Source organism: Megalobrama amblycephala, linkage group LG2 (assembly GCF_018812025.1).
Source record: "Megalobrama amblycephala isolate DHTTF-2021 linkage group LG2, ASM1881202v1, whole genome shotgun sequence".
Classification (NCBI taxonomy): Eukaryota; Metazoa; Chordata; class Actinopteri; order Cypriniformes; family Xenocyprididae; genus Megalobrama; species Megalobrama amblycephala.
In genome coordinates, this window is record NC_063045.1 from 26,010,556 (window position 1) to 26,032,187 (window position 21,632).

At 36.5% G+C, this 21,632-nt stretch overlaps 1 protein-coding gene across 1 annotated transcript; it reads right to left on the bottom strand.

Annotated features, from left to right (window-relative positions):
- Positions 1–1,630: 1,630 nt before the first annotated feature.
- Positions 1,631–13,081, bottom strand: nab1a (NGFI-A binding protein 1a (EGR1 binding protein 1)). The gene is made up of 8 exons (XM_048168539.1): positions 12,723–13,081; positions 10,949–11,733; positions 10,683–10,816; positions 10,293–10,344; positions 8,083–8,202; positions 7,278–7,437; positions 7,036–7,179; positions 1,631–2,809 (listed from the first exon to the last, which is right to left on the bottom strand). Exons 1-8 carry the CDS (start codon positions 12,823–12,825, stop codon positions 2,736–2,738), a joined length of 1,572 nt encoding a protein of 523 aa, XP_048024496.1. The 5' UTR covers positions 12,826–13,081; the 3' UTR covers positions 1,631–2,735.
- Positions 13,082–21,632: the final 8,551 nt, after the last annotated feature.

Consider the following 21,632-nt stretch of genomic DNA (forward strand, 5'->3'; position numbering starts at 1 on the left):
TACTGCTAATCCCGACACGTTGATCTTTAATAATAATTTTTTGTAAAAAAAAAAAAAAAAAAAAAAAAAATCCAAGCGCTAAATAAGTGCCCCTTCCATCAAGACAAAAGCCTTTTCTGTAGCTGCAGTGCTGTTCGAAATGTTTCCGCCCACATTCAGGCACCGCCCACACATCTGGGTCACCACAGTGTTCTAACCGCTCACACACACGCAGAGATTCTGTAGGTGCTCACTGACGTGTCTCCTGAGGAACACCCGTGTTGGGCTTCTTTAGATCGAAGCGACTGGAGAACACACACATTGTGCGTGTATAGAGCGTGGGCGCATTTTTTGCATTAACGTATGTGTGTGACATGCGTGGAACAGGAAGCTGCTTGGATCAGTTCGATTTATGAGCTGCTTCCAGATTATCGCCTTCTTACATTTTTAATTTGTTAGCTTGCTTATATAAAGTTTAATGGCAATCATAAATTAAAATGGGTAAAGTTATAGGCCTATATGTAAATATTAAAGTCACCATGAAATCAAAATAGATAATTCTTATTTTTTATGGGATATTGCAGTTTTTTTATTATAAATGATTTATGCATGGACATTATTTTTTTTTATTATTAATTTTACATTCAAAACCACAACCATCCAATCAATTTCCAATGGACAAAATCAAGTTCTGCCCAACATTTTTTTCTTGTCCCATACGTCACAATAGGGAAGAAAAGACTATCCGTTTCATGCCACCTTTAAATATATCTAAATATCTATATATCTAAAATTAAATATAAATGTATTGATATTTTATACTTACATTTTACATGGTAATAAAAAAAAGAGAGAGATGGAAGGAAGAATTATATTTCAATGCTTTTGCCTACGGTTGCATAACTTTTGTGTTACCTCAAGAAAATGGCATTAGTACGGAAGAGGATTAGGGCCAAGCAATAATAAAAAAAATTAAACCATCTCGAGATTAAAGTTGTTAAATTTCGAGAAAAAACTTGTTAAAATTTCGAGAAAAAAGTCAAAATAAAATGTTGGGAATAAACTCATTAAATTACGAGAAAAAACTCGTTAAATTTCAAGAAAAAAGTCGAGATAAAATTTTGAGAATAAACTTGTTAAATTTTGAGAAAAAAGTCGAGATAAATCAAATTATGAGAACATTATTCGTTTTTTCTCGTAATTTAACGAGTTTATTCTCGTAATTTAACGAGTTTATTCTCAACATTTTATCTCGACTTTTTTCTCGAAATTTAACAAGTTTATTCTCGTAATTTAACGAGTTTATTCTCAACATTTTATCTCGACTTTTTTCTCTAAATTTAACGACTTTTTTCTCTAAATTTAACGACTTTTTTCTCGAAATTTAACAACTTTAATCTGGAGATGGTTTTATTTTTTTATTATTGCTTGGCCCTCTTCCTCTTCCGTACATTACTTTGCAAAACCTTTGAATTCTCTTGAAAAAGTACATACAGTTTGCTCCCAAAATTTTGTGAGCAAATGAAAATTTTCTCAGGGGAACACAAACATGAAAGCCCATCTCATGTTTTTCCTCCCATTAACTATAACATAAGATAAACACTTGAAGTATAGCTACTAGAACACTTGAAGTGAAGAGAAATTTGTGAACTACGTTTTTCCAGTTTGGTTTTTATTTGTAAAACAATTTCACAAAGACAAGACACAAAAGAGTGAAACACGACAAATGTACATAGAAAAAGACCAGTACACAACAGACTAGCACAGCTAACTAACGAAACACCCGCATGTCAATAAAAAAATGTTGGAGAACTTTAAAAAAAAAAAAAAATCACAGTCACAATGTAACAGTTAACGTTTAAAGACAGCGAGATATACAATGTTGTATGCTGAGAATAAAGGCCCATTCACACCAAGGGTGACAACTAAAACCATAACGATAAAGACATAGTTCTAAAAATCGTTCTAAATGCAAAAAAATAGCAGAGTCCACACCACAGCAGTGTCATTGCAAGAATGATTGTTTTTCAGCAGATGAACAATAAAAACAACGACAGCCAATCAGAATCCACCAGAATTTAAAGTGGCAGACGACAAAACTGCAGCATGCGCTTATCAGAAAGATATCGCCCACTGGTGTGGATACAAATGATCTATATATCGCTATCTTTATAGTTATCGTTCTTGGTTTGAATGGGCCATATAAGGCTAGAGTTGCTGGTAACAAATACAGAACACACTTTTTTGTAGTACTAACATCTAAAGTGACGCAATCACATAAACGCACAAATCTAATTCTACATATTCAGTATTCTTTTACAAAGTACACGTTAAGTTCATCCTCACTGACAAACCAATACGAACAGATGAATGTCATCATTTAACCTTAAAATTATCAACTAATCTAAGGACTACACAACCGTTTTCTACGAAACTTCAGTTGGAGAGTGCTTCCGTTGAATAACGAATAGATTAAATAAAAATACTTTACGACTAAGACATGCAATCAAATAAACAAACACAGATTATGTACAAAAAGATGCACATTCACAAATAAACTCTTAGACAGTTTCCCTGTATACACCAACTGCAAACTGCACGTTTTTTGTTCTAAAATTAGAAATAAAAATAATTCTTAAAAACTAAAAATCTAAATAAATTGATCTCTAGGCATTTACAGTTCTTAAGGCCACACAGTTTCAGTACTAAATCCACTGAGCAAACAAGACGCCGGTTTCATTCGCAGGCTGAAGATGTTATCTGGAGTCCTCTGGTTCTGATTTGATGGTCTTCTTGTCCAGAAGCCTGGGCTCTTTTTGAGACCCGTTTTCTGAAATAAAAAGGCAATGGATTACAATCAAAGACTTTAGGTATACAAACACAGTACACTCAAATATGAATGGGAGGAAGTGCAATGCGGAATAAGTCCTGCCTTCTAAATAAAAAAGCCAGTTGTCAATTGGTAAAGTCATTGCATCACTGCAGTGGCCATTAGAAGTGCTGGTTGCTAATGAAACAGTCAGTGATTTGAGATGCATGCTTATGACTGTAATAAATGCAGTTTTCTGTCATGACTTGAGTGTTAAAAAACAATTTATGTGAAAGTCGTTATCAGATTTCACTGGTGATTTCAAATGTGAAATTTAATCGTAAGCTTGGTGAATAGCTTTAGAGAATTTGATGTTTCCTATTCAAAGAGATTGGAGCTGTACAGTACTTGCATGACTGAAATAGCTACCCGAGAGGCGTTTCAAAGATGGCCGCCGAGTCAAATGACTTGTCTTAAAGGGACTTTGTTACAATTAATCTGTTTAATATGTATTGGTTAGCTTGCTTGCATTAAGTTAAATGACAATGAAGAAATATGTGGAATTGAGATTTAAAGGTGCCCTAGAATTAAAAATTGAATTTATATTGGCATAGTTAAATAACAAGAGTTCAGTACATGGAAATGACGTACAGTGAGTCTCAAACTCCATTGTTTCCTCTTTCTTATGTAAATCTCATTTGTTTAAAAGACCTCCGGAGAACAGGCGAATCTCAACATAACACCGACTGTTACGTAACAGTCGGGGTGTACGCCCCCAATATTTGCATATGCCAGCCCATGATCGAGGCATTACACAAGGGCAGCCAGTATTAACGTCTGGATCTGTGCACAGCTGAATCATCAGACTAGGTAAGCAAGCAAGAACAATAGCGAAAAATGGCAGATGGAGCAATAATAACTGACATGATCCATGATTACATGATATTTTTAGTGATATTTGTAAACTGTCTTTCTAAATGTTTCGTTAGCATGTTGCTAATGTACTGTTAAATGTGGTTAAAGTTACCATTGTTTCTTATTGTATTCACGGAGACAAGAGCCGTCGTTATTTTCATTATTAAACACTTGCAGTCTGTATAATTCATAAACACAACTTCATTCTTTATAAATATCTCCAACAGTGTAGCATTAGCCATTAGCCACGGATCACAGCCTCAAATTCATTCAATACAACTACTCACATAATCCAACGCATGCATGCAGTATGCATGACAAACACTTTGTAAAGATCCATTTTGAGGGTTATATTAGCAGTGTAAACTTTGTTTATGCACTGTTTAAGGCAAGCGCGAGCTCCGTGGGCGGGGAGCGTGAGCATTTAAAGGGGCCGCAACATGAATCGGCGCATTTCTAATTATGCCCCAAAATAGGCAGTTAAAAAAATTAATTAAAAAAAAATCTATGGGGTATTTTGGGCTGAAACTTCACAGACACATTCAGGTGACACCTTAGACTTATACATCTTGTAAAAAACATTTGATGGCACCTTTAAGATACGTTTGATTATGTGGAAACTCATCAAATTTTAAAGTTCTAGAACGAGGAAATAGTCAAATCAAGCTAAATAATAAATATTTAGCAAAATAATATTTAATACTTACCAAAATACTAAATATTTCTCAACATTAATAGTATCACTTTACAATTAATGTTAGTTAATGCATTAACTAACAATGAGCAATATATTAGCTTCAATGGTCACACTTTAGATTAGGGTCCAGTTCTCACTATTAACTAACTATTAACTAAGACTTTTGCCTTAATAAACTCCTAATTACTGCTTATTAATTGTTAGTAAGGTAGTTGTTAAGTTTAGATATTGGGTGGGTTTAAGGATGTAGAATAAGGTCATGCAAAATAAGTCAGTATCATAGTAATATACATGCTAATAACTAGTTAATAGTGAGAATTGGACCCTAAACTAAAGTGTTACCACTACAGTATTTATTAACATTTATTTTTAAGTTAGTTAATTAAAATACAAATGTTCATTGTTCATTCATGTTGGCTCAGGTTCATTAACTAATATTAACAGAAACAAGTTTTGATTTTAATAAAGTATTAGTAAATGTTGAAATAACTAGTATTAGTATTAGTATTAATAACTATAATTAGTATTATTAATATAAGTATTAATAACTAGCACAAGTATTAGTTCATGAAAACAAATACAGTTAACTAATGTAAACAAATGGAAACTTATTGTAAAGTGTTACCAAATAAATAATAAAAATACTGCCAAAACAACATAATAAATTAGTACTAGGTGGAAACTTTTGCACTATAAAATTATCCTTGAACCCTATATTCATTTCGATTTTATTTGCTGGCTGTATTAGGAAGGGTTTACTTAATATTAAGTATATATAATATATAACTATTTAGTGCATAGTGTAGTTTTAAAAATGGTTAACAAGTAAAAGTGCATTAAAAAAACCACCTTGAACCTCATTGTCTCAATTCTCGCAACATAACAGTTTCAGTATGCTGGAATTTTCAACATATTTCAGCCATTTCCAGTAAACAAACACATATTGTAAGTGCTTACACCAAAATAAAGGATGGTACTTTTTACTGTTTCAAATCTATATCACTGAATAGACAGATGAGGGTATTAAACGTATTTTTCAAATATTCAAATTAGTTCAAACGACCAGTGCGATCAGTAAATGACACTGATTGACATCAAGCTCTGCCCACATTGGGGCGGAAGAAAAACCCAAAACGTCAAAAAGACGAGTAAATCCTCACCCCCTTCCTCACCTACTCGCGGCGTACTAACGCAGCTTGCAGAGGGAGGTAGGAGTTTCAGAGAGAAAGTGCTACCTTCATCGAGGACATTTGCATGCAAGAGATAGCATATATTACAAAAAGTTCTCTGAAGCCCTGCTGATATGTGCGTTACGTTGACACATCAGGGTTTAATGGAGCGGTGTAGGTGTCAGTGTGCCAGGATGATACTGAGATAAACCTGTGCCAATCCAGGCTACAACATGCACGCAAATACCTGGTCCAACGAGACCGAATTTAATTTGTACTCCGGTTCTTTGAAGATTACAGCTCTACCTAGACAGCATTTGAAGGCTGTTCCAAAAGGTAGGCGGCAAAGTTATGCTGCCTTCTGAGATACCACATTTTAGCCAAATTATAAGGCAGAACCACATGTATCCATTGTGTATAGACTGACAGTCCCAGAATGCATTGCAACGAGGGTGAAGCTGCACCCGATGTGTCGCCAGTCACATTTCTGCTTATTTAGATGACATTATTGAGCTGAATCAGGACAGTAAATGCATAAATAGAAAACGTATTGCAATATATTACTGATTGTATCTGCATATGCATTTTTCCAGATTAGTCATTTAGGAAGTTATATTTCAGTTTAGATGCTGCTGCTTATAAGTTTGGGGTCAGTAAGAATTTTAAAATGTTTTTGAAAGACCATGTATTTTATGCTCACAAAGGCTGCAGTTATTTGCACTACAAATTGACACATTAATTCTATGTGAATATATTTTAAAAGGTAATTTATTCCTGTGATGCAAAGCTGAATTTTCAGCATCATTACTCCAGTCTTCAGTGTCACATGATCCTTCAAAAATCATTCTAATACGCTGATTTGCTGCTCAAGAAACATTAATGTTGAAAACACTTGTGCTGCTTAATATTTTTGTGGAAACCAGGATGCTTTTTGTTCAGGATTCTTTGATGAATAGAAAGTTTAAAAACAGCATTCATTTGAAATAGAAATCTTTTTTCACAAAGATTTTTACTATCATTTTTTCATTAATTTAATCTTTGCTGAATAAAAGTAAAAAAAAAATATTAATTTACTAACAACAAAAAAGAAACATTTAAAAAAACTTACTGATCCAACTTTTGAATTGTAGTGTAGTACACAGCATGGCAGCACACTAGGTTTTGGAATAGAACTTAAAACGTTCTTGATGTTACATTATATGTTCTTCAGATTCTAGGTTCTTCAAAGAACCTGTAAATAGATGGTTTTCTAAAGAACCAGAGAACAAAAAGTTCTTCGAGCAACTTCAAAAGGTTCTCCTATGACATCAGGTTGAAGAACAATTTTTAGTTCCAATTTGAACATTCATTTCTCAAAGTGAAGTTAGACTACACAAAAGGTTAGATACATTTATTATGTGGTATTTTTCTTAATCGCAAGCTCAAAGTTGTGAAGAGTCTGTCATGGTCTGGTTGTGAGCACTAACCTGTGGCTGCCGTCATTCTCTCTTCAGAGTTCTGCTGATTATGATGTCGTTCCTCTGTGTTCTGTTTGTGATGTCGCTTCAGCTCATTGGCCAATTGCCTGCCCAGTGGAACATCGCTCAGACGCAAGTTTAGGGGTCTCTCGCCTGTATTTAAGCACAGAAAGGTGCGTATACTCAATCACTGATACAAACAATTGCAACAGTTACAAAAAGTAACAGTAAGAAAATAAGGAGATATGTACCAGAGAGATGTGAGAGACCGCTGTTGCAGTGCTGAGCGGTGGGAGCGAGGTATTTCAGTGCCGCAGTTGGAATCCGCCAGTCCAGCGATTTCAATCTCTCCTGGACGGCAGCATCACGCAAGAGCTCCACCTGCTTGGCCAGAAGAGAGTCCAGCTGTACCTACACACACAAACACTGAATGTGAACTGAACGGGAAAAAAATGTTCACAAAAAGATTTCAAAAAAAGCAATGTCAAACAACTTGAAAACTAACATTTCAAACAAATATATATTCACAAGAATGTTTCGAAGAAAGTTCAAACAACTACAAAACAAAACCTAAAACATTCAAACAAACACTGTTAACAAACATACTGTAGTTCAAACAACTTTAAAACAAACATAATAAAAACATTTTTTTTTAAAACAACGAAATTCAAACAAAACTTTCAAAGCTCTTTCAAAAAATGTTCAAACAAAATTTTGTTGAAAAAAAGCTTTCAAAAAACTTTTCTAGTAAACATTTTCAAACAATGTTAAAATAAATTTAATAACTTTGAAACTAACTTTCAAACAAAATATTGTCAAATCAAATATTTTCAAACAGCTAAATCAACTTTGAAAACAAAATACGTTAAAATGAAGTTCAAAACAAGTTCTTTCAAAATTACATTGGAAAAAAAAACATTTTCAAACAAAGTTCAAACAACATTGAAACAATGTTTAGACAAACATTCAATGACTAAAACAAAAGTTTTAAACAAATCATGCAAACGACAGACACCATGTTTTGCGATACATCAACTTAATGCAGACTCAAACTACCTGTAGACTATGTCTGATCGTCTCATCTCCTTTAGATTTGGCAATTGCGAGCTGCTCTCTCACTGTCTCCTGTCGCGTATGAAGAACCTGAAGGGCCTCCTGTAGATCATAGACACCATCCTAAGAGAAAGTGAGAAAAAGTGAAAGAGAGAGGGATGACCTCATGGGAAACTTTCATTAAAACTAGCTGAGACAGAAGTGAGAGAGTTTTATATCTCCATGATGGCTTTATTTGCATGTCTGGTGCAAATATGACATTTGCACAAATGAAGAAAGCTGTTAGCACAGTCTGAGTCATCACATCTGTAGTCCACAGTGCCCGAGGAGGCAAGTCATGCTGCTTGCAGAGATGAACCATCCAAATAATCACATTTTACAATTTTGTAGCAATTGTTTTTTTTCCCCAAAACTCCACTTATAATGCCAATCAAATATGTTTGCACCAAAACTATTCATTATTTTGTTCATTACCATTTTCTCCCTCTCTCTGAGCTTAGAAACAAACCACACAGTTATGCAAACAGATCAAGAATTTGTTGCATGAATACATACAGCTAAAATATAAGAGTTATAATAAAGCTATTGTAAATTTAGTATTCTAATAATGTTAACTTTTTGGGTCTTGGATGCATAAAATCCAGCAGAAATGTGTGTGGGTGTGGGTGCATTTTTCATAAAATTGTTTTAACCTTAGCCTAAAATATGAAAGATGTATTAAAGATGTATTTATTTAAATTTAGTATTAAAATAATATTTTTAATATTTTTTATTCATAAAACCATTTTAAAGCCTCAAAATATAAAATAAATATTAAAGCCAAATAAATAAAGTATTTTATTTTTGAATTGAAATCAATTTTTCTTTTATGACAAACATCATTAGGATATTAGTAAAGATCATATTCCAATTATAATTTAGTAATAAAACAATATTTACTTATTTTGATATTGGATGCATAGAAGAAGAATTTGTGTAAAATGTTCATAAAACCATTTTAAAGCCATAAATCACATTGACCTCAAATATAAGAGTAAATATACAATACAGTAAATATAGTTTATATATAATATAAGTAGTTTATATAATTTATGTTTTTAAATTTGGCAATAAAACAATATTTGAATATTAGATGCATAGAAGAAGAATTTGTGTAAAATAAAACCATTGACATTAAATATACTGTAAGAGGCATAGTGAACCTTAAATATAGTCTTTTATTTTTACATTTGCTTTTAGTATTAGAATTATTATTTTGTTTTTTTTACTTTTTTGAGTTTTTAGATGCACATATTTATGAAAAACAATCATTTGGTCCTTTGCGAAGGATTTCATCTTCAAATATAAGATTTTCTTTTCTTAAAAACACTTATGCATAATCAAAATTTCTCTGCCATGGCAACATTACTATTTATCTCTCACCAGTATTTATGTTGTTATTCAGATCGTCACCTTTGAACAAATTTGAACTTCATGTCGCCCCTTGACAACCTCCGCATTTTCCTCTGAGGTCATCACGTATGTGTGTGTGTGTGTGTGTGTGTGTGTGTGTGTGTGTGTGTCCACGTATGACGTTAGACTCAGGCAAAGACAGCCACAGCGATGCGTGGGTAATTCAGTAAGCACCCACAGGATGATGTCAATTATGTGTTTCAGTCCACTGTGTACTTCTCCGCCTGTGTGGATGAATGATTGTGCTTTTGTGTACTAAGCTTCTCTTTATCCAGAGAACCCCACAAAACAACTTCCGTCAAAAACAAGCTTTTAAAAGCGAGCTAAAATTAATCGCATAGAGTTTTAAATTGACGTCTTGAGAGTTTTGTTTGCAACCGTTTTGTTGACTTAGAGGCCTCACAGAGATATGAAAACAACGATATCATTTACTTTTAGATGTTCACCCAGAGGCACAGACCGTCGCTCATGGGGAAAAAGCTGTGAACGCGACATTTCGGAGTGAATCATGACAGTAATTACTCTCCTGAGATTATTAACAGAGAGAGTGCACACACAAACACAGCACTAAATTCAGACACAATGGGAAGGCGGCTGGCAATAAATATCATGACAAGAATGCAAAACTAATAAAGAAGTCCTGAGAAACCACCTGGAGCTCGAAATGATTACAAAACTGAGGCGTCTCATGCAAATAAAGCAATTTGTCGCAGTGGGGTTTATGAATATGAACTGAATCTACAGAACTTGTTTAAACCTACCTCAGATTTGATTCTCTTGGGAGATGGTTCATCATCATCACCGCAGTGGGATCTAAAACAAAGATTTTTATTTTTATACACCATAAATAGTCACTCCGGTAACACAGTTTTACTGAATAACAAACTAGTGAAAGTAGGCTACTAAAAAGATGGTGCTTATATGAATAATTGAAGACCGTAAGTGTCTGAAAAAATGGTCAAAATCACATAGGTTTTGTGACGTTAATGAAAGTACGTTGGCAAATGCTAATGTACTCTAAACAGTTGACTCAAAAAACATTTACAATTTCTTACGGGACAAGGTCACAAGGTTGTATGCAATTTTTTAAGCTATTTTAACAATTGTTTTTCTATAGAGTCAAATGAAGAATTGAAGAAGTTGCGCATTACCTGTTGCTCCTGCGGGTGTATTTGTAGGTAACTTCACGTGAAATCTGCCTGGCCAGCGTGAAAAGCTCATCTCTTCGGGTGAGCAGCGATAGATCTTTCATGCACAGCTGAGCGGACGCTTCATTCACCGTTAGCTACACAATAAATGAAACAACAATGAAAACTGAAACTTAAGGAACAACACGTTCTGTTAATCACCACAATTGTCATCTGATGCGGGAATCCCGATATTTTAGCATTCACCCCAATCAGAAGAATCAACCAACCTCGTGCATCGTAAGTTGCCGGCCGTCCCGCCTCTTGGAATCGAACCGCCCATAGATGGCGCTGTATTTCCGAATCTCCACCTCCTTCTGCGGATCGTCTTCGTTCATCTCGCAGATGTGGCCGATCATCTTGCTGAACTTCTTATTGGCGCGGACGTGTTCTTTGACTTCCGTGGGGTTGCTCTTGGGCAGTGTTTGGGCTAGTCGCTCTACGCACTCCATCACGCACTGGACGGCGACAGAATCGAGAGTTTCGAGAGCGTCATGTGGAGAACATGGGGAACAGGCTCCAGAAGGAGATAGGCTGTGTTCGCTTTCGCTTCCCCAGAAGCGACTCTCGCTAGCCCCTTGCAGTGGGGAGCAGCCTGGCGTCCCGTCCCTGCTGAGATCCAGCCTTCCAGGACTGGGGCTTGTGGGTAATAACGCCCTAGGAACTGCAAGCTGGTTCTGTTGCCCATTGCTGTGGATGCCTGGGGAACTTTCAGGTAGCTTGTACACCGGTATACTGCAAACGGGAAGAGATGTCAACGGTTGGTTGAAGAGGGAAGGGTTGGTGACCCAATCCCGTAGAGCCTTCTGGAGCCTCCGAACGTGGAGGGGTTTGGTCGCCATTCCGACAAGGGCCATGATCTCGAGGAACTCTTCCTCGCCAGCCTCGCAGAGTTGCTGCACATCGTCACCGCCTTGCTGGATGAAGGCTTCATAATAGCAGAGCAAGTTTGCCTTCTGCAGGATCCGGTACAGTTGTAGCTCGCCTAAGGAACGAGGCAGGAGCACTGACATGGCTACACATGCAAACACATAGAGCAAAACATAGTATTGTCATTCCAAGCTTCTTATCGACAACGTTTCAAGTCAACATGAAGCAATTTCCCAGGAAAGGTCTGTGAACTCACAATATGACTGTCACAGTTTGTCTACAATTCCAATGTACTTTGAAGTCATTCATGAAGCCGACAACAAAAGCATTTACCCATTGCCCATTACCCACACAGTCTTGTTTTCATCCACATCAAATTCTCTATGGCACCTGCTGTGACTAAGGTCTGTAGCCTACATAATATCCAGTCAGATGGTCACATAATGTTTATTCACACAAGCTGCAAACTTACAATGCATTTGAAGCTCAAATTGTATCTGGAAATCCTGCATCTGCAGAGAGCTGGAACTCAGTGCAACCTCTGTCCTACTTTCAATCAGAAATTAATGACTTAAAATGGAAATTAATAACCGATGTATCTACTGTTGTTTGTATTAAGCTGTGAAAAGATGGCTGTATTGTTGCATTTTAATGTTGAAAAACTTATACACGTTTCCTTTAAGTAGTTATTTAGCAGATGTTTTCAAGTAAAGTGACTTAATCTATGCTTATTACAGGTACAATCCTCTTGACACAGCCTGAATTTGAGTGCCTTGCTCAAGTGCACATAGGTAAAATCCCATAAAGGTTCAAATTTAGTTATCATAACATCATATTAAAAATGAAGTTGCAAGTAGGCTGTGTCATATATAAGTTTATACTGTTTCAAACACAACTGTGCATTACAATATTCTTCACACAAGCATGTACAGATTCCTGCAAACTCACCTGAGAAGATCTCAAACTATTGCTTGACTATGCACTTGGGAATCTCCAAGAGATCAATGCACGCAAATAACTCGGATATTAAGTCTATATACCCAACTAGCTCAAATCAACATGCTTTGACTGTCTACCCTCCCCATCTGAATGTTTATGTATGAATTTTTTATATTAGTCCTCAGGTTTACGTACCTCTCTTTCGCAGCTGGTGCGCGCGACTGCTCCCGGTGCTCGCCGCTGTCTCGAGGCAGCGCTCCGCCTCTCGCGCAGGAGAGAAAGTGCGTTGAAGGCTCATCGCTGCTGTCTCCCTCTCGCGCTGTCTCTCTCTCTCTCGCTTGTGCGGGGATATTCCGATGTAAGCTGCATTGCTCTCTTACTCCCACGCGTTGCTTGACGCAAATCCTCGCGTGGGCGGCTTGCGCGCGTGGGACGGAATACCGAGAGAGAAAGAGAGAGAAGACCTGAACGGTCACACACCCGGTAAAATACACACATTCATGATGACATATTGAGGAATATTAATCGGTAATACAGTGTTTTTTTTCGACACGAACCCACACAGCCTTCAGTACACTATATGAAGGTTTTTTTTTTTGTGGTGTCCATGTTCGTACATGTAAATAAGGGAAACAAGGCAGGCAGATTGTTGCACTTTTTTTTTTTACCACAGTAAATGTTTAACGGGTTACTTTTGAAAGTCAGAATAGATGCTTTAAAGTGTGGCCGCGAAAAATAAGCTATAGTAAAATGTGATTGAAAATAGGCTACTAGAAGAGGGAACGATTAATCGATTAATTAACGATTAATTTAGACAAATAGTGATTTAAATTTTGACTTTTAAACTCGTAAGCAGAAACAACACAAAATATTTACATTTTAAGTCAGGTAAAAGTCATTGTCAGTGTAAATGCATGCTTTAAAGTTTTGGCTGCAAAAATAAACTACTAAAAATGTGATTGAATGTATGTGAAGAGTGGACGATTTTCAGTGAATAGTGGCAGGCGTATACATTTTGATATTTAAACTCACAGATAGCACCACCAAAATATTTACTTTAAGTAATTTATTCACTCTAATGACTACTTATGTTACATTATTATGTCATGTAATGTGTTACTTTTATCATTTTTGTTTTCATAAACGCATGCTGTAATGTCAAATGCCTTGCAAGACTTTTTGCAACTTAATGCGGTCGGCTTTCTGCATTTATCCACTGTGTGACAATTGTTCTTGTCCACAGACAGTAAACCCCACAGGAAATTCACTCACACTCTCTTGGGTGCAAAATCCCCCAAAACCCACCCAAGTATGCTTCTACTTAAATGTATAATTGTCCGAATGTTTTTTCTTTCTTTCTTGCATCTCAGTAAAATTACAGCTTTAATAAACACCTAACATAACACCACAGCAGAATCTACCTATAAAGTTAAATCATGCTCCCCCCCCACCACCACACACACACACCCCCCACACACGCACACAAATACTTGTATATGTGGTGTACGGGGACTCTCCATAAACGTAATGTTTTTTATACTGTACAAACTGTACATTCTATCCCCCTACACTACCCCTAAACCTACCCATCACAGAAAACTGTCTGCATTTTTTTGAATTTCAGAAAAACACTGTTTAGTATGTTGAGGACACAGGAAGTGAGAGAGAGAGAAACAGCATATGTTCATGAAATGTTCATGAACATATCTCAGGCTGGATCTTTAGATAAAGGGGCGCATCAGCAACCTCCCATCTGCCATAGCATGTTGAGCTATTTTAGGAAGGAGGTTGGGCACAGCGAACAGCCCCTGGGAGGAAGTGCGTGGTGGTTGCTGTCATCCCCCAGTTTTGTGTTAGTCTATTCCTCAAAACAAAAGCTTTTCCAAGTCTTTTCCCATCTTATGTGACAAAAATGACAAGCGACACCTTGACTGCCATCACGGATCCTTTTACTGGAGTTTTGTAAAGTGTATCTGCTCTCAAGGGAATGTGATGATTTTCTGTCATGCTATCAGAGTTTTGCTCTTGAGGTCTGTCTGGCTCTTGTAAACGAATGACCTAACATTTTTTCAACGTGAAAAATTTGCGTTTTATAAATGGTATAGGATAAAAATGATGACAACATATACATACACACACACACACATGTGTGTCATATTTATCCATACACTATACATGATCTTGTTCCTTTATATCTGGAAATAGGTGACCTCTAACATAAGCCTGAAGAAACATAAGAGAGGGAAAGAGAGAGAGAGAGAAAGGGGGGTGGCAATGAAAAAAACAAACAAACTAAGATTCCTTTAATTTGCTGAGCCTATCCGAGTCAAGCGTGTCTTCCTACTCAAACACACCCACACACACACTTGGCCGCCTACGCATATGAACACGCACATATACATAGGCACTCTGTGACGTGCAAACACATCTCGGTTTGTGTGTGACTGCGTATAGGGGCCCCCTGCTCAGAGTGGGTGTTGTCATTGCAGGGTAGGGCTGTTGACAGGGTACGCGTGGGTTTGCGGTTTTTAATGGTTAAGCTGACAGTTACTCAGAAAATCCTCTTTCTTCCTTCTTTGCCATGCAACTTCACGCTCACTTTCAGATTTAATTAATTGACTCTAGTTTTAACATGCAGAAGACTGTTCTGTCTAAAATGCTTTGGTAAACTTGTCTGAGAGAGTAAAACAGTAATGAAGTGATGTATTTCATCACCGGTAAAAACAAATAAAGGTTGTTTATGAATCAGGGAGAGCTTAAAGCTGCAACATTTAATTATTGGCATAGATAGATAGATAATTAAAATTAATTTAAAATAGTTTAACCCTTGAATGCATACCTCGGGTCTTTGCATACCTTGGACATCATTCACTACCCTCCCCCTCATTAATTTAGACATCAACCTTCTTAGTATTCATCATTGTATTCATTATAAACTATATAACAATAAAAAAAAAAAAAACATGTCTGTTTTCTAATAAATTTTTTGTAAAAGATGTACAGGGTCCCTAGTGACCCAAGATGTAATAGATTTCCTGCGCAACAATAATTGAATCTCTGATGACTCATAAGTTTCGATTTGCCTTTATTCTTCAAGGTGGCAATGTCTGAAACACAATAATGATGTGATGTTTCTCTCATAATTAACCCTTCGCTGGGAGTTTGATTGACAGGCGATCTAACCAATCATAACGCATACAAAGCATTCATGGGGGGTTATTAGTATATATTAACATCGGAGGACTAGAACTTGAAAAATGGTGTGTACTGACGTCTTTCTGTGATTGAAATGACATTCCTTCTGATGTTCAGTTCATTCATGTTTATTTGATGCTATAATTAACTAGTAGGAAGAGATGATTGGTTCACTAGCCTCTTAAACTATAGCGCTACAGCGATCTGTCACGGCACATTAAAGAGCCACAAAACGTTTTTTATTGTTTAAATTTCTTTAAAAATTACAAAATTTTAAATTTGTGGCTTTGTTTCATATCAAAATAACCTGCTCTGTCTTGTCTGTTGACGCGTTGTCAGTGTCCTCTTTGCTCCGTGAAGTATTTTTCACTGCGTGAGAACATGATGTCGGACGTAGCAACAGTAACTAAAGGGGGCGGGTCTTTGCGAATGGTCAATTACATAATCAGCACTGAAGATACTCCAAAATGGACTGAAACGTTGCTTTTTGTTTTTTCTTTCTTTTTTGTATGTGCACAGTCACATTTTTGTTAGTGCGCATTAATATTCTGTTGTCAATTTCTATGTAAATCTTTGACCCATCTAATGGGTCTAATGAATCTATGCTCCCAATTAAATTTTTTAATTTGTAATTGGTGCAGAATTTTTTTCTTATTTTTCACTCATAATTACCGCAGACATAAAACAAAAGAATACACAAGTATCATCAGCAAAACTTGAAATGGTGATTTACTGCTGAGCAATTACTGTACACAATCAAATATTAGTGTCACTGTCACGTGATGGTGGATCTGGTGAAGAAGGTGTAAGTGATGGAAATTTTGATTTTGAAGACATTAAAAACAATAGTTTTGAGAATATGGTTGAGATTGTGAATATGAGCCAGATGCTGAACCTACTGGGGAAATGAGCTCTGACGATGACAGTGATGATAAGCATCTGCTAATATTGAACCCTTCCAATGTCCAAAAGGTAACTAAATATGTTTAAATTTATTCTTTTGTAATTGTTATTAAAATATCGGGAGAGTTTTATACTATTGCGGCAGTTAGAGATCCATAGATATAGTAACTAAAGACCCGAATATGTAATAATGATTGGTAAAACGGTTATTTAATTTTGTTAATTGGAGATCTTTGTATGTTATTTAACCAAACTTTATACAACACTATAGCCTATATTTATAAAGATGTTGTCCCTTGAAATACCTTTATAGTTGACATTTAATAATTCAATTCAAGTATACATTGCATTTTTAGCATTGTCACAAGTGTTGCTTTAGTGGATGAAACGGTCAACTAGCTAACATAACATGGGTAACATATTCAACAAGTTTAGCATCCAGGACCCGAACTATGCAGCTAAGACACAATCTGTTTGTTCAGTTTTGACAGGGTATGGGCCTAAGAACTGAGATATGACGTCCCTTAACTGGGATGAATTTGTTTGTACTGAACAAAACAAAATGTATAAACATAAGCAGTGACGTGTGTCAGATTACCATGGCGATGTCAGCGTTTATGCAGTGCGTGGATCCTGTATACCGTGGCTTTATTTGGCAGGATTAGGTGGCGTGCCGTTGGCGTGTTTTAAGATTGTGGATGCCACAAAATAACCCGAAGTGTGAAATGGATTACTGGCTGGAGCTTTAACCACAGATTAGATGACAGCAATTTACAAGCAGACGCGCCAACATCAACGCGCACACTCATACAGACACACATATTTGCCTGGTTATTAGCACCCTTATACAATGCAAGAACACCTCCACTGACCTTCAGTGCCCGATGACAACCAATTGGGGGAGCTTGTGTGGGCGCGAGTGACAGACAGAGAGCTAGAGAGATCATGCTGTCCTCTCTGAACTGTCAATGCCACAACAATGCCCACCTATTTCATATATCACCCTATCGCTCACACTTAGTGCTATGGGGTTTGTTCAAATCACTAGTTTTAAACTAATTCATTCTACTAATTTGAAGATTTTTCACCTAGCAAACAAAACAAGAAAGGAAAAATCCCATAGATTTTGATTGAAGCCGTGACCCAAGCCAGAACATAAATATAAAAAACTGACAGATTAAATCCAGAAGAACTGTGGCAATGAACCAGGTGTGTTTGTGTGATTATCAACGTGCAGAGGGATCTATGTTTGCAAAGTGGATGTGTTTCTCCTACCCAAGTTGGTGTTGATACTGATTATAAAACCAGAGGAGAAAGATTGCTAAAACATGCACTGATGTTGCCACTGAGTTTGGAGTAAACCACATGCTGAGTTAGTCTGAAGACAGCAGGGAAAAGCTACAATGTGTTCATCAACTTTGAGACGCTACTGTGACAGGATAAAGACTCATTTCTTTAGTGACTATAGACTGTTTAAAAGAACAACTGTGTATGTCTCGCAAGTTCTTTGGTAATGCTAGCGGTTTTAGCATCTGATATGCTAACTGGCCATGTGCAGTAAATGCATTTGATTTAGTGTTGCTGTTGAACCGCTATGTACTTTATGTGATTTGTGAGTATTCAAGTAACAGTGTTTGTAGTTTAAATGAGTTAAATATCCTTAAATGATGTCATTGCTGTGTGTGTAGTAACTCGTATATATTTATATAGTTTCTCTGTAGGCCTGTAGGTTATTAAGGTAAGCATCTGACTTAAGATCTGAAAATAAGCAAATGATTACTTCGATGATGAAGAATCAGATGTTTTGAGTTATTCCATGTGCCCTCTGAAGTTGATTGAAGCCTTTGTCAAGTTTGGGAAAACATTGAGGCTGAGAATCTCTACATAACTTGACAGTGGTAGGTTTCTTCAAGCGTCTTGGAGATGTTGGAACAGTTCTTCTGGATTTAGCCTGTCTCAGTTTTTTTCTGTTTCTTCATGTAATCCCAGGCAGACTCGATGATGGTGAGATCAGATCTCCGTGTGGAGCATACTGGCTGTTGTCGGACTTCTTGTGCATACAAAAATCTCACTGGATTATTATAACTAATGGCAAAAGGAAGGTTTGGAAATGTTAACTGATATTTCCTACTGACACACTACAGCAAAAGATAAAGATAACTGACTTAAAGGAACACTCCACTTTGTTTGAAAATAGGCTAATTTTCAAACTCCCCTAGAGTTAAACAGTTGAGTTTTACCGTTTTGGAATCCATTCAGCCGATCTCCGGGTCTGGCGGTACTTTTAGCATAGCTTAGCATAGTTCATTGAATCTGATTAGACTATTAACATCTCGCTCAAAATGACCAAAGAGTTTCAATATTTTTCTTATTTAAAACTTGACTCTTCTGTAGTTACATCGTGTACTAAGACCAACAGAAAATGAAAAGGAACTATACTCTCATTCCGGCTTAATAATCAAGGAACTTTGCTGTCATACCATGGGTGTAATAATACGTATAAAGTACATAAGACAAGTTATGTTGCAGTACAAAATTTTAAATGCATTCCCATATCATACCTATATATTGCAAAAACGCATATAAAAAACCAAAATAAAACATTTTGGATACACTGTGAAAACACCTCTGACATGTTTTCTTTAATGTTTTTCAAAACTTTGGTATAGTGTTCTAATTTTTAATAGGAAAACAAGAAGACTTAGCTGCAACAATTGTGGAAAATTTTGTTTAGGTTTTGAAAAAACATGTTTCTTTCTGCCATCTTAAAAACATATAGGAGAAAGATGGGAAAACTTGTTTTTTTCTTCAGGAAATGTAAAAGGCTAGATTTATCTTATTGTCACCTCTAAAGCCCCATCAAGACTAACGAAGTGAATTAATCACTTGGAAATCATCAGGACTACCTGCCACAGTTTTGACATTTCAAAGGTTTTATCTCAACATGAAAGCTTCCGCATGCGATGTGAATAATGTGACATTTCTTCATGAACAAAGAAACGAGAAAGGAACAATGGAAATTCTGAGATCTGACAAACAAAGGACTCATTAGACAAGAGCAACATAATTGAAGATAATAAACTCAGTCGCCCCTTTGAAATGCAGTAAACACATCAGGCGTGGTGATTATCATTTGGAGTCTTTGATGTTTGGCCCTTCAGCTTTGAAAAATGGGGCCCATGAGAAATAGCCCCGCCCACAACTCCACCCACCACACAGGAGGAAATCCTGACTCAACTCATCAGGCCGAAATAGAGAAAATAAGCCATAAATTCAACATGATTCAAAGCACAATGACTTGAAACAAGCTGAAACCCTGGTAATCATCTCTGCAGAAACCTCTTCCTGAATTTGGTGTTGTCAGAACATCGACCACAATGGCAGCAACATGTAAAAATCTCAAACTCACTTAAACAGGGTTTCATCTCAACAACCATAGTTTGACTAAAAAAGTGTCTCCAACTAAATAATGATTCAAACAATATCTGCAATCCAATCCTCAGAAGTTCAAATTTACCTTTCACACACCAATGAGTATGACTCACATTTCTTGCATTTCAGCTCAGTCTGCATAACAAATTCATAATTACTTATAAACCACCATCTGTTTATATGACATCTTCTGTGCCCTCCATCTATTCATTAGTCATTAGTTGTTTTACTTGGCATATCACTTCTCTTTAGAGGTCAGAGGTCAGGATGGCCATTCAGCGACCCCTCACAAGGACACGTTGTTTGCCTACTTTTTAAACCATCCAAATGACTTCCCTAGTTTCCCAGTAATTCCGTTCCTTTGGCTGGATCTTCGCTTTCGGAATTTCAGAATAGGCGGTGGCTGCCCACACTCTGCTGCCGTGTGGGAACAGTGTTTAAGGGCCGCAGAAATTTTCACACAGAATGCCACACTATTCTCTGGATCAGCACAATCTCAGTTGGGGGTTAGAAACCTGCATATATTTTTCAGAGAGAAATGGCGATAAAAATTAATTGTGAAACAAAGAAGTCCATAAAAGCAACTTACACTGCACCAACAGATGCCAGCCAATGCAGACAATCACTAGATTAAAATCTGTCACTTCTCAGATATGCCACGACCGGACAAACGCTGATTCAACATGTTCGTTTGGCGAAAATAAGTGGTGAACCAACAAATCCCGAAGAAGTGTCTGTTGGTGCAAAGTGAATTGGACTTAAGACACGGTTGAGAAAAAAAATTACCTGTCAAACTTCGACGGATCCTACTTGTATTGAAGTAAAAAGTATGGTGGCAACACTATGGTACAAAATGGCATTCATTTGACAAGTTTTGCTCAATTGACAGTTTTATCTTCAATTTGTTTAAATGTTTTCGAATCTACAAAAGAACATTTTCATAAGAAAAACTATCATAAAAATAATTCAATTTAGTGAAATGTTTGCAAAAATGTTGGCGCTAATTTACCACAAAAGGGTTTATGTGGTGGTCCAAAGTAAAAAACAAGACTTAACTGAACAAAACAAACAAACAAACAACAAACAAAAATAGCCAACATTAAAAAGCAAATAACCAAGACTTAACTGAACTAAACAAACAAAAAACAAATAAATAAAAGCTAACATGAAAAAGCAAAAAACAAGACTTGACTGAACTAAACGAACAAAAAAAGCAAAGCAACATGATACTAAACAAACCAAAACTACAAAAACCCAAAGAGACCATAAAACTAAACAAAACAGCCAAGCCACACTAAAACGAAACATCCAGCAGGTAAAAGCAGCCAGAGAATCACTACTAAAGGCTCTTGGATAATGTTTTCTTCCCCCAAGTTATCTGTATGAGAAACTGAGTCAGGCAGTGCTTTCAGTATGTGAGTGTGGCAGCTGTCTACAATAATATGCGTCAGAGACCAGCTATGGTCACCTGGAATCTCTTCACACCGCTTTCCCAGCTTTGCCTGACGTTTGCCTGCGATAATTATTATGCTAGTAATTCCCAGAGAGTTATTCATGTTCAAGCAGAACAAGAAT